The sequence below is a fragment of the Rattus norvegicus genome, chromosome 13, assembly GCF_036323735.1.
Source record: "Rattus norvegicus strain BN/NHsdMcwi chromosome 13, GRCr8, whole genome shotgun sequence".
Taxonomy (NCBI): Eukaryota; Metazoa; Chordata; class Mammalia; order Rodentia; family Muridae; genus Rattus; species Rattus norvegicus.
In genome coordinates this window covers 70,386,265-70,399,701 of record NC_086031.1, presented here as the reverse complement: position 1 = coordinate 70,399,701, position 13,437 = coordinate 70,386,265, and the positions used below count along the sequence as shown (strand labels likewise).

At 41.6% G+C, this 13,437-nt stretch overlaps 1 protein-coding gene across 5 annotated transcripts in view; it reads right to left on the bottom strand.

Annotated features, from left to right (window-relative positions):
- The window catches only part of Acbd6 (acyl-CoA binding domain containing 6), a 135,563-nt gene that overhangs the window by 12,897 nt on the left and 109,229 nt on the right, over nucleotides 1-13,437 (bottom strand). For all 5 annotated transcript variants that reach the window (XR_005492218.2, XM_006250031.5, XM_039090468.2 and 2 more), the window contains one exon: nucleotides 1,897-1,927. Coding sequence is in view for 4 of the 5 variants with exons in the window: in XM_006250031.5 (XP_006250093.1) it covers nucleotides 1,897-1,927 (31 nt within the window). In the remaining variant the exon portion in view is untranslated. The remainder of the gene's footprint in view (nucleotides 1-1,896; nucleotides 1,928-13,437) is intronic.

Sequence of the window (13,437 nt, the reverse complement as noted above, 5' to 3'; positions counted from 1 at the left end):
TACTTTTGTAAACTTCTTAAATTGAGTGTTGGCTTTTCTCACAAGCTTTTTAGACATCTGAATTACTGAATTGGGCATTTCACCTAACTTGGAAATGTAGAAAATCATACTAGTAAACTTTAAAACCTTACACCATCCTTCAATTTCTGGGAAGAGCTCAACACGATTATGACATATCTTTGTGTCTAAAATACGATGACGGTTTTGTTTGCTAGTATTTTCTTTAGGATTTTGGTATTTATGTTCAAAAGTGAATTGGACTCACAAGTTTCCTTTCTGCCTGCTAGTTTTACTATCTAGGTAATACCAGGTAAACTCATAAATTTTTAGACATTTCAATTTTCATTATCAGTCTGATGTGCATGTGCAGCTAACAGTCTGCAGTCTAGACTCCCAGGTGACCCAGCGATGCTCACGGCTCCTAAACAGATGCTCAGACCAGACAAAGGTACAGAAGGGCATCGGGGCCCCTGATACTAATCCTAGCCCAGCAGTGTCACGACTGGCAAGGCAGCCTGAGTGTTCGCTTCTGAGATGGCCACAGGTGGGTAACCTTAGCTTGATTTAAACATTGATATCTATATTTTTTTCAATAACATCATACACAATAGAATCTCTGAATTGCATTAGCTGAATTCATTTGATGTTCCCTAAGGGCCATGCTATGATTTCTACTTTACAGCCATTTCCACTCGATTTCATACATTGAAGTAAAGATAATCAGTAAAGAAACAAAAATTAAGAATGAAATTTGTTTTCTTTATTCAGTTATAGTATTCTCCTTTTGTCTGAGAGAAGACAGGACGGAGCACCACACATACACATGAGCATGTACACACACGCACTGTATACATATGTATATGTGTGTATATACATGCTTACATTGTTTTTATTTCTCTACACTCAGAGAAATGTATGATGTATTAGGAGATTCCCGTAGTAAGCAATGAGATAAATGAATATACTATCTCTAAACGTGGTGTAGTGTATTTTACTCACTACTGTGATGCTGTGAGATGACTCGGTGTCCATGTGATTGGATACAGTGGGGCGAATGATGGCAGTGTCGGCCCAGGGGTCAGGCTGCCACCAAAGGGTCCTTTGAACACATGCACTGTGATCAGCTGCTCTGGTGACTGAGACGCTGCCAAGGGACTAACGCAGAGGAGTGTGGTACAGACATAACTCCAACGGGTCAGTGAGGGAGATGAGCCATGTCCCAGACTGAAGGACCAAGGCCAGAGTCTCTTATGCTACTCAGAACAGCATGTAATTTAAAATCTATTAACTGTCTATTTGTAGAATTTTCACGTTTCATATTTTTGGATTGTAATTGACTGTGGGCAACTAAAACTACAAATAGTAAAACTGCAGGTTAGGGGTTCAAAACAGTTACTGTTTTTGTAAACGTGTGGTGTATTTGTATGTGAGGAGGGCGGGGCCCTGTATGCATGTGGAAGCCGCAGGTCGACGGTGTGTGTCTCCCTCTGTCGAGTCCCACCTCATCTTTTGAGACAAGGTCTGTCACTGATCTTTCTGCCTTTGCCCAGGGCTCAGACACATGCCGCTGTGCCTGGCTTTTATGTGGGCTCTGGGGATCTGAACTCAGATCCTTGCACTTGCACAGAGAGCACTTTACTACTGAGCCTCAAGAAAGGTTTTTTTTTTTCCCCTTAAAAAAAACAAAATAACAGGAGAAATTCGATTCTACAATACAAAGGTTAGTATCCTGGTTGTTCCTGACAGCACCCGGAATGAAATAACAGCGTTTCAGCAGTGGGTGGGGAAGCCTCCTCGCGGATGACTGCCACACCTCTACGAGCTCTACCAGAGCTAAGCTACGGGCTTAGACAGAGGCGCTGTTAAGGTGTGACCAGTGATTCAGAAACATCTTACCATAATGAAGCGCTGTCTGACCTTCATTGTCCTACAAAAAGAACAAAAACGAGAACATTAGAAAAGATCGGCAAGAATGTCAAAGTACACAGACTACTGTAAACACACAGGGTACCAGAGTTCTGCAGGTTTATGGGACGCAGGGAAAGCCCTGTTTCTCTGCACCTCAGTCACTTGAGATCAAGCTGTAACCTTGGAGAACTGTTAACAGTGCATGGCGGCAGCTACAGCACAGGAAGAGAACAACAGATCTCTGGAGAGCCAGCCAGATGTGGCAGCATGGTCACTGCTTTAGAGAAAGAACTCAGCTGTAGCATTTACCCTGGATACCACATGCTGATTTCTTCCTTTTCTTTTTTATGTACATGAGTACACTGTAGCTATCTTCAGACACCAGAAGAGGGCACTAGATCCCATTACAGATGGTTGTGAGCTACTAGGTGGTTGCTGGGAATTGAACTCAGGACCTCTGGAAGGGTGGTCAGTGCTCTTAACCACTGAGCCATCTTTCCAACCCTAGATGCTGTTTTCTAAGTCTCTACCCAAATATAAGGAATCTGTGACTTTTAGTAGGGTTAATATCTTTTAAAAAGATTTGCAAATTCAAGGCTAAAGATGTTAGGCTTTCTAACCAGATTAAACATCATAAAGGTAGGTGATTTCAAAATATGTAAGTTCCAGAAGTTAAGAACAAGATCTCCCACAGGAGAGTGAGGTTTTCCAGTTTTTTTCTTTAAACCCAAGCTATGGAGAACAATGGAACAGATGTCTATACACACACACACACACACACACACACACACACACACACACACACACACATCTGAATACACTGTCACTGTCTTCGGACACACCTGAAGAGGGCATCAGATTCCATTACAGATGGTTGTGAGCCACCATGTGGCTGCTGGGAATTGAACTCAGGACCTCTGGAAGAGCAGCCAGTGCTCTTAACCACTGAGCCATCTCTGCAGCCCACAGACTGCTACTTCTAAGCAGTGTTACCTCCTAAACTGAGAGCAGACTGCAGACAGAATACATGCAACAAACTGTCAGAGGCACAAGGCAGTTTAGCAGCCACCCCAATGCAGAGAGAGCCTGTGCCTACAACAACTGTCACAGAATGAATGACAGCTGAACTAGTGTCACACTGTCCTTGAGCACTCTGTACCCGGTTCCCACTTAATGCGGGGCTGGGGATTACCTCCAAAACTTCTGCCTATGGGCATCTCTATTTAAGCTTCTAAACAAAATGCAAGAAGCGCCATTTACTGATTTGGACAGGAAGAGAGAAAGAGAACAAGTCATTCCGTAAGGGTTTCTTAGCACTAGAATCTGCAAGGATGGCGGCTGGTGGAGGCAGGGGAGCAAGCACGGGGCAATGGAGTTTGTTGTCCTTCTAGGGAGTGTGTGTGTGTGTGTGTGCGCGCACGCGCACGCACGCTTCTCAAAGGATTTAGAGGTGAGGTGCCTCTGAGTGGGTGAGTCAACAAAGGACAGAAGTAACTGGGGAGGGGGTGGGGAGGGTACATGTGGCTGGGGTGCCACAGTGGCTAAGTCTGGGGTGCCCACCAACAACAATAAAGATAATAATAAGCTCTAAGAACAGTAAGATAGAGCCCACGGCAATGGGAAATGAGAAGCACAGATGGTCCCTGGTGCGGTCTGAGTGAGAGCTGTCCCCACAGTTTTAGGTATGGTCTGAGGTCCTCCATCAGTGCTGCTGCTCAGAAGGTTTACATGGTGCAGCCGTGGTGGAGACATCATCACTGACAGTAGGCTTGAAGCAGAAAGTCTTTACAGCGCTTTACATGCTCTCTGCTTCGCCACCATTAAGTGAAGTACTGAGTCTCAGCACCCTGTTCCAGCTGCTCCAGGCTGCTCTGTGCCAGCCCTTGATGAAGGCCTCTAAGCCATCTGGGGCCATAGGGGTGAGCATGTCCTCTCCTCCGTGAGCTGCTTTGGTCAGGGTGTTTCTATCACAGCAACAGAACAGTAACTGATACAGTCATCTCACTGTGCCCACAAGGTCAGGGGAGAGTGAGGAGGGAGCTGAGGTCTATGGACAGGGTAGGTCAGAGCAATGCCACTGCAGAGCCTGCATCTCATAACAGGGAGTTTGATCGGTTCTGGGTATAGCTAAGGGCAAGTGGGGAGAGCAGAACCAGTCAAAACAGCTTAAGACTCAAATCTATCTCGCTAGATTTCAGTGTTAGGCACTGAAAATGTATGATAGGTTTATACTCACTTTTATAGTCTCAGTACAAATGCCTCACAAAACCACGATCCAGAAGGGATCTACTGCAATCTTGAGTCTAGTTTGATATTAGGACTCTCCGTTTCTCCCATCATTAAATCTTTCACAAGCACAGTTCTCCGACGGGGCAGCACCCAACTGTAACGCAGTGCTTGGGAGGCTCAGGCACGACTGCTTTAAGCCCAGGGTCAGTCTGAGTTACAATGTAAATGCCAAATGAGTCAGGGATACAGGAAGAGATTCTGTCTCAAAAAAAGGGGAAGGGGTGGGGGATAAGATGGGTTTAGTGGTGCACACCTTTAATCCCAGCACTCAGGAGGCAGAGGCAGGCAGATCTCTGTGAGTTTGAGGACAACATTTTCTATATACTGAGTTCCAAGTCAGCCAAGGCTGCATAGTGAAGCCCTGTCCACAAACAAACAAAAACAGCATAAAAAAAACCTGGGAATTGAGAGAGAGAGAGAGAGAGAGAGAGAGAGAGACAGAGAGAGAGAGAGAGAGAGAGAGAGAGAGAGAGAGAGAGAGAGAGAGAAAGGAAGGAAGGAAGGAAGGAAGGAAGGAAGGAGAAGAGAAGATTATCTTGCCATTTGAGCAAACGTTCATGTTTAATTACTGTGTTTATACAATACATAGCGAGAAAGTTCAGATCCTCACTCGGAAGAGAGAATTAATTTCTTTTAATCTTGGGGTTTCTACTGCTGTGAGGAATCACCAAAAGGCAAGTTGAGGAGGGGAGGGCTGGAACTTGGAGCCAGGAGCTGACGCACTGGCTATGGAGGGAGCTGCTGACTGCTCCCTCCTCATGGAAGGTTTCCTTAGTCTGCTTCCTTTTTTTTTCTTGTTCTTTTTTTCTTTTCTTTTATTGGATATTTTCCTTATCTGCATTTCAAATGTTATCCCCTTTCCTGGTTTCCTGTTCATAAACTCCCTATGCCATCCCCCACCCCCTGCCTCCCACCCACCCACTTCCTCCCACCTCCCTGCCCTGGCATCCCCCTACACTGAGGCATCGACAAGGCCATCCTCTGCTACATATGCGGCTGGAGCCATGGGTCCCTCCATGTGTACTCTTTGGTTGGTGGTTTAGTTAAGATTTTTTTTATTTTATGTATGAGTACACTGTAGCTGTCTTCAGACACACCAGAAGAGGGCATTGGATCCGATTACAGAGAGTTGTGAGCCATCATGTGGTTGCTGGGAATTGAACTCAGGACCTCTGGAAGAGCAGTCAGTGCTCTTAACCGCTGAGCCATCTCTCAAGTCCTAGCCTGCTTTCTTAAAGAACCCAGGACCACCCTGGGCCCTCTCTTACTGATCCCAATTGAGACAATGCCTTACAGCTGGATTTCAAGGAGGCATTTCCTCAATTGAGGTTCCTTCCTTTCTGATTACTCTAGCTTGTGTCAAGATGATACACAAAACCACAAAACCAGCCGTACACACATGCACACATGCACACAAGCCAAGTATTCTGGAAGAAAATAGACCAGAGTAACTCAGTAGAGTGGTTTTGGGTACTACTTTGGACAGTTTAGAAGACTGGTAATTGGGAAGATGCCGAAACGACACGTAACCCAGCTTAGCAATCAGCACTTGTCACCCTGTTCTGGAAGCAAGCATGTTACCCAAGCCATGCCTGAGAGTTTTCTCTCAGGAGTCTTCAAAATGGAGCAAAGGGAAGGAAGTCTAGTGAAGAAGGTGCTTTTCTTTTTACAAGTTTAAAAGCAAAGTGACACCAGAGAGACACTAAAGAAGACAGATGGTTCTGCTTATATGAGGTCTCTAAGGTGCTTAAATTCTCAGGGGAAGAAAGAGGGAGCCATTGGGAGTTAGTGTTTAGTGGGTACAATTTCATGTTGGTATGGTGATGGCTGCCAACACTTAATGCCAATGAACTGGATAGTTAACAGTGGTTAAAATGATACATTTTAACTGGGTGTAGTGACACATACCTGACATCCAGCACTTGGGAGGTGGAGGCAGGAGGATCAGGAGTTCAAGGTCATCTTTGGTCATATAGCAAATTAAAGGGCAGCCTAGGCTATAAAACGTCCAATCTCAAAACAACACATATATAATAAAATTAATTGTATGATTTTCCTACAAAACGTAAAGAGCAAGTGGCAAGGCTCCCTTTGGAGGAAACTGCAGTAGGAGAGAAGGGTATAATCTCAAACCCACTGGGCAGCGTGGAGAAGCAGCCTGCGGTCTTGTCCTTCTAAGGACACCTACCCCACCCCCACAGGCTTCCTGGGTTAGCTAACAGCAGCAGAGGACGGCATTTTCCCATGATATGGTGATGGGAATGAAAATGAGATTTTTTCCTTCTGTTCAGTGTTTCGCACTTAGCAACAGTGTGAAGAGACTATATTATAACGGAGGCTCTCAAGCAAGCTGGCTGTGAAGAATTAGATGTCAGGCTAACATCTTTTGAGTTACTAATTGTGGTTTTGAATTATGTCTAAGTCTGGCATGTAGTGCCTCTTAGGTCTGCAACTGTATCAGAAAATGATTAAATCAATCTGACAATTTAGAAAATTGAAAGTGATTACTCTTTTAAGAACTTTTCTTAATATACGTTGCTCACTGAAAGTTCTGGGCATATTCTGTCTTTCTTGGAAAGAAAATGTATGTACATTGATACCCCGTTAACTGGTGTCTCTAGGAAAGCATGCAGCTCCTGCCAGCAGGTTTTTCCAAACAATTGAAATGTTACCTTCAAGCGCCTGAAACACCCCCGTCCCCACCCCGCCTGCCCTCTCTGAGGCAGGGTCTCTTTACATACCCCTGGCTGTCCTAGAACTCACTACATAGACCCAGGTGCCTGTCTCTGCCTCCCATGTGCTGGGCCGCCCATGCTTGGCAGCTCTCTTGCATATAGTTCTTTCCAAAGCATTTTACTTCCCTTCGTCCTGTCGAGACTCTTTAACTTTTTCTTGATGATTTGGAGTTAGAACCATAAGCTGACCATGTTCTCTCAATATATAGACAAGGCAAATGTTGGAGAGTATGAGTGAACGAAACCGTATTTTATTGCACGCACTATACTATAAATGATGCCTTTGGAGAGTCCCAGGTAGATAGGACTTTGACCTTCTAATAAGCAGTTGCAAGTTCCCTTTGTTTATTGAGTCTGAGTTGGTTCTTTTCTTCAACAGCAGCTCCTTTTTGGGGAGAGGGTTTTAAATTCCCCTGCATTACTGTCAGTGGGCCCGGATCTTTACAGCCTCCCCTTCTCATCTCAGGAAACATGGGTTATGATTTGCTGGTGTCTCACAAGGTGGGTTGTCAGGGATTCTGTGTTCTATTTTCATGTTAGTTATATCTTGTTTTTAGACTCTATTCTTAAAATGAGTCATTTCCGATTTTTAAAGTCTGCCGGAAGCCAAATGCTGCATGTAGTGATGAATGAAGTTCACATAAAGAGAGACTGCGCTGGCCGAGCAGAACAGTGACCCAAGTCCTGGACCCTTGGCACCTCCACCAGCTGCCAACACAATCAGTTGGAGGTGTTCCCAGAGTGCACGGCTTGAAAACTCTTTTCTAGAGACCTGAGGATGTATCTTATCCATAACATCATATACTATGTGATATATTCACACATATTACATATGTGTACAATATACTACATGAGAAATTCATATATATGAATTTCAGTCAGGGATAAAGGAGAATGAAATTATGCCATTTGCAGAAAAATATATGGAACTGGAGATCACCATGGTAAGCAAGACAGGTCAGACACAGAAAGACAAGTATGTTTTAGCTCAAGAAGAATATATATTTCAAACTAAACTTGATTAAACTTAACTTTTGTTATATTTATTTATTTTGTGGTAGGGGTGCATGTGTGCACCATGGTGTAAATGTGGAGGTCAGAGGACAACTTGCAAGAGCGTGTTCTTTACTAAGAGCATGTGGGTCATGGAGACCAAACTTAGTCATCAGGCTTGGTGGCAAGGAACTTTACCTAGTAAGCTGATGAGTTCATTAGCCCAGAATCTAGATTTTATACACACACACACACACACGCACACACTCATCCATGCACGCATGCACACACATACACACATAAACACACACACAGAGGCACACACACACATGCACAGGCACACATAGACACCACACACAAACACACACACATGCACATACATACATACATACATACAGACATACATACATACATACATTGGCACACACACACACACACGAAGGCACACACACTGACACACACACATGCTCACACACAGCATGAAAGTAGATGGGAACATTTAGGAAAACTGTTACTAACAATGGGCAGGTAGAACAAGAAAGGGTAATAAGGGACAGATATGAGCAGAGCACACCATGGCACATGGGTATGCAGATGTCATAACAGAAAGACAATGAGATGGAGGTTTGATTACCACCTGGGCCAGGTGAAGAAGTTTAGGTCACCTGAGGTGTGTCTTTGAGTGGATTTTGGGCCCTTGTCCCCTTCCTTTCCAAGAAACCTTGCTGCTTCTGGGCTGCCATTTCCTGATGCCCAGGGCCAGATGGTTTTAGTGGAGAATTCTACTAGACTTTCAAAAAAAAGCTAATACAAATACTCCTTAAACTATTCCATAAAATAGAAACAGAAGGAACATAAATTAATTCTATGAAGCTGCAATTACTCTAATACCTAAACTACACAAAGACACAGCAAAGAAAGAGACTTCAGACCAATTTCACTTATGAATATCAATGTAAAAATACTCAATAAAATTCTCGCAAACTGAATCCAAGAATACATTAAACCCATCATTCACCACAATCAAGTAGGCTTCATCCCAAGGATGCATGCAAGATTGGTTCAACATACAACATTTCATTAACATAATCTATTATATAACTAAATTCAAAGAAAAAAATCACATGATCATCTCATTAGATGCTGAGAAAGCATTTGAGAAACATTTGACAAAATACAACACCCCTTCATGTTAAAAGTATTGGAGAGATCAGGAATTCAAGGCCCATGCGTAAACATAATAAAAACAATATACAGTAAACCAACAGCCAATATAACATTAAATGGAGAGATACTTGAGGCAATCCCACTAAAACCAGGGACAAGGCAAGGCTGCCCACTCTCCCAATATCTATTCAATATAGTTCTTGAAATTCTAGATAGAGCAATAAGACAACAAAAGGAGATCAAGGGGATACACATAAGCGACCCCAAAAATTCTATCAGAGAACTTCTATAGCTGATAAACAACTTAAGCAAAGTGGTTGGATATAAAATTAACGCAAACAAATCAGTAGTCTTCCTTTATACAAATGATAAATGGGCTGAGAAAGAAAATAGGGAAATGACTCCCTTCACAATAGTCACAAATAACGTAAAATACCTTGGGGTAACTAATCAAACAAGTGAAAGATCTGTATGACAAGAACTTCAAGTCTCTCAAGAAAGAAGTCGAAGACCTCAGAAAAATGGAGAGATCTCGCATGCCCATGGATTGGTAGGATTAACATAGTAAAAATGGCCATCCTACCAAAAGCAATCTACAGATTCAACACAATCTCCAGCAACATCCCAACACAATTCTTCAAAGACATAGAGCAATTCATAATTTCATATGAAAAACAAGTAAGCAAGCAAGCAAGCAAGCAAGCAAGCAAACAAACAAAAAACCCAGGATAGAGAAAACAATTCTTAACAATAAAAGAACTTCTGGGGAATCACTATCCCTTACCTCAAGCTATGCTACAGAGCAGTAGTGATTAAAACTGCACGGTATTGGTACAGAGACAGACAGGTTGATCAATGGAATGGCACTAAAGACCCAGAAATAAAACCACACACTTATGGACACTTGATCTTTGGCAAAGAAGCCAAAAATATACAATGGACAAAAGAAAGCATCTTCAATAAATGGTGCTGGTCTAACTGGCAGTCGGTATGTAGAAAAATGAAAATAGACCCATATTTGTCACCGTGCACAAAGCTCAACATAAAACCAGATACACTGAATCTTATTTTTTAATTTATGCTTTCGTGTGTGCCTATGTGAATGTATGCCACATGTGTGTGGGTGCCTGCGGAGGACGGAAGAGGACATCAGACCCTGCATCTGGAGTCTTAGGAGCTTGTGACCTGATCATTGTGGGTGCTGGGAACCCAGCTCAGGTCCTCCAGAAGGGCAGCTGAGCTGTCTCTCCAGCCCCACCAGAAATAATTGTATATATGTATATAAAAAGCTGTGCTTAATTAAATTATGAAATCACATATGGGATGATCCCAATTGGGAATTAAAATGTGTATGTCTCTGTAAGAAAAAGAATAAGTAATGAGAGGTTATCTTGGGGACTAAATGTATGATTATAATTTTTCTTCATAGTTGTTATTTAGAAGAATTTTAAATTATACATATAAATTTTGAAATAGTTACTATACAACCACTTGTACTTTCTATGGATTTTTACAATGTATGGGTGCACAAAGACCATCCAGATAACTAGTTGTTTCTAATACAAAGCCAACTAAAATGTTATTTCTAAATTAATGAGTTCTCACAAGTCTGAGCACCATAGCTGATCCCCACCTCCTGATCCATGCCTTGTCTGATGTATTCTGTGGGTCACCATGCCTAATTTGAGGCTTTCGAGTTCAGATGTTGCAGGTTGAAGTGTCCTGGTGCTTAATACGAAATATTGAGATTTTTTTCCTTTTAACTTAAGGCACATACTCACCTAGAAATCAATTAGAGCAGGGGCATGAACATAAGAACCATGACTCCGCTCACAGAATTGATTGGCAAAGGGGAACTAGGAAGAGAGGAGACCAACTGGCTGTCTTGTAATTCTATTTTCTGCCTTCCAACGGTATTAGAGAAAAGAAGCAGTCTTAAAAGAATTTTCTTAAACTCTGAATAACTTGTACATCTAAGCACCTTATATCTAAGGGAGACAAGTATTTGGGTGAAATGGGAAAGACGGTTATTTTAAGGTAATCTTTACCTAACTGTAGGCTTTAGGGATTCAAATGTAAGTTGTTCTTTTATCCATTTTTTTTTTTTTGTATTTCTAGCAAATAATAAGCACTCAAAACATAATCCTGTGAACTTATTTGGAATGATTGTGGACCACTAATACAAGACTCTCTAGGCTTTTAAATCACTATTAACAATTATTTTAAGGGGTTGGGGATTTAGCTCAGTGGTAGAGCGCTTGCCTAGGAAGCGCAAGGCCCTGGGTTCGGTCCCTAGCTCCGAAAAAAAGAACCAAAAAAAAAAAAAAAACCAATTATTTTAAGTCATCCATGGCATAATAAACTATTATAATTATGAGGCTCAAACAAAGCATTATTTCTATGTACACGTTAGAATGACGTTAGAGTAAAGCATAACCTCAGAAAAGGAAACAGCGAGGCAAACACTGGTCCTCACAGGCATTCCGTTTTAAATATATTAGAAAGAATAAATGGAATTGACTGTCAAGAAAGAGTAAGTGGCAGCTCTTATTCATTTGGTTTACAACTTATATCAGCTAATTTTTCTAGATTTAAATTGATTAAATTTTTTGGCTGTTTCATTTCAAATGAGCGCAGCAGAAGAAAGCTGTTTGTCATAGTTATTTATCCTTCCTTTTCTGTTTCAGCTTAAGGGAAATGTTCAAATTCAATAAATATGGAGTTATTATAAAGAACAGCCAAATATACTCCAATACATTAGAATTGGTCATGGGCTTGAAATCTGTGTAACGGATGATACATTTGGGTAAAATAAGACTACTCAGTTGAATTAAAAGTAAACCAAAATAGCAGAGTAATATTAAAATGAATCAAAACCCACCACTGCCCAAAATCGAAACTATAAAGGTAGAAGAGCCCATCCTCCATTCCTTTTCACAGAGATAAGACCCACACCGAGGGGAATGAGGACGGAACATAGAACTCTGAATCCCACACTCCCCGCAAAAGAGAACGCAGCGTCATGTGCACGATTCTTAGCTAGCATCGCTTTACAATGATGCAGACGCACAAAAGCCCCTTTTCATCTGGCTGCCTTCTCTTCCAGGACAGTGCATCTATAGAACACTACACCCACAGTACACTTATAGAACACTGTATCTATACAGTACACTTATAGAACACTGTATCTATACAGTACACTTATAGAATACTGTATACAGAACACTGTATCTATACAGTACACTACAGAACACTGTATCTATACAGTACACTTACAGAACACTGTATCTATACAGTACACTACAGAACACTGTATCTATATAGTACACTTACAGAATACTGTATCTATACAGTACACTTACAGAACACTGTATCTATACAGTACACTTACAGAACACTGTATCTATATAGTACACTTACAGAACACTATATCTATACAGTACACTTACAGAACACTGTATCTATACAGTACACTACAGAACACTGTATCTATACAGTACACTACAGAACACTGTATCTATACAGTACACTACAGAACACTACATCCATAGTACACTTATAGAATACTACACCCATAGTATACATATAGAACATTATACCCATAGTTCACTTACAGAACACTGTACCCACAGTACACTTATAGAACACTGTATCCACAGTACACTTATAGAACACTGCACCTATAGTACATTCTATAGTACATTCCACCTGCAACTCTCTTTTTAGAAAATAAAGGAGAATCTTGAGCTTTTTCCATTTGCATTAAAACTCTCTCCAATCTCCTCCATCTTTTTCTTGTTTTTTTTTTTTTCTTTCTTTTTTTTTTTTTTTGTGATTGTAGGTCATCTTCTGCTCTTTGAAGACAAGGACTATGGCATACTTTAATTTGATAGATGCAAATTTCCTTCATGCCAAACTTCTTTATATAATAATAAAAGTTAAAGAAGATTAAAGAAAAATAAACTATTGGAATGAAAACCAGTTTGACCAACTTTTTTTGGCTTTGGCACTAAGTACCTGGCCACAGGATCTGGGTACAGAGACAACAGTACTGTGTTAAACATGCTATAAATAATTAATTGCTCGCTTTATGGGAGAATTCTAGCTGAGCTGAGAAGGCAACAAGAGGTCACTCTTTGCCTTTATGAAACACTAGGATTGACCCCAGGTCCTATGGAAGAATAACTAGTGCTAAACCATCTCCCCCGTATACTTACACCTCACTTAGGGAAAGACACTCTATGGGGACCAGTAGGACTCAGTTGCTAGAAGGTGGAAATGGGAAAAATGGTGGGGCTTGGGGAAGGGAGAGGGAAGGAGGAAGAACGAGAATATTTGAAAAAGC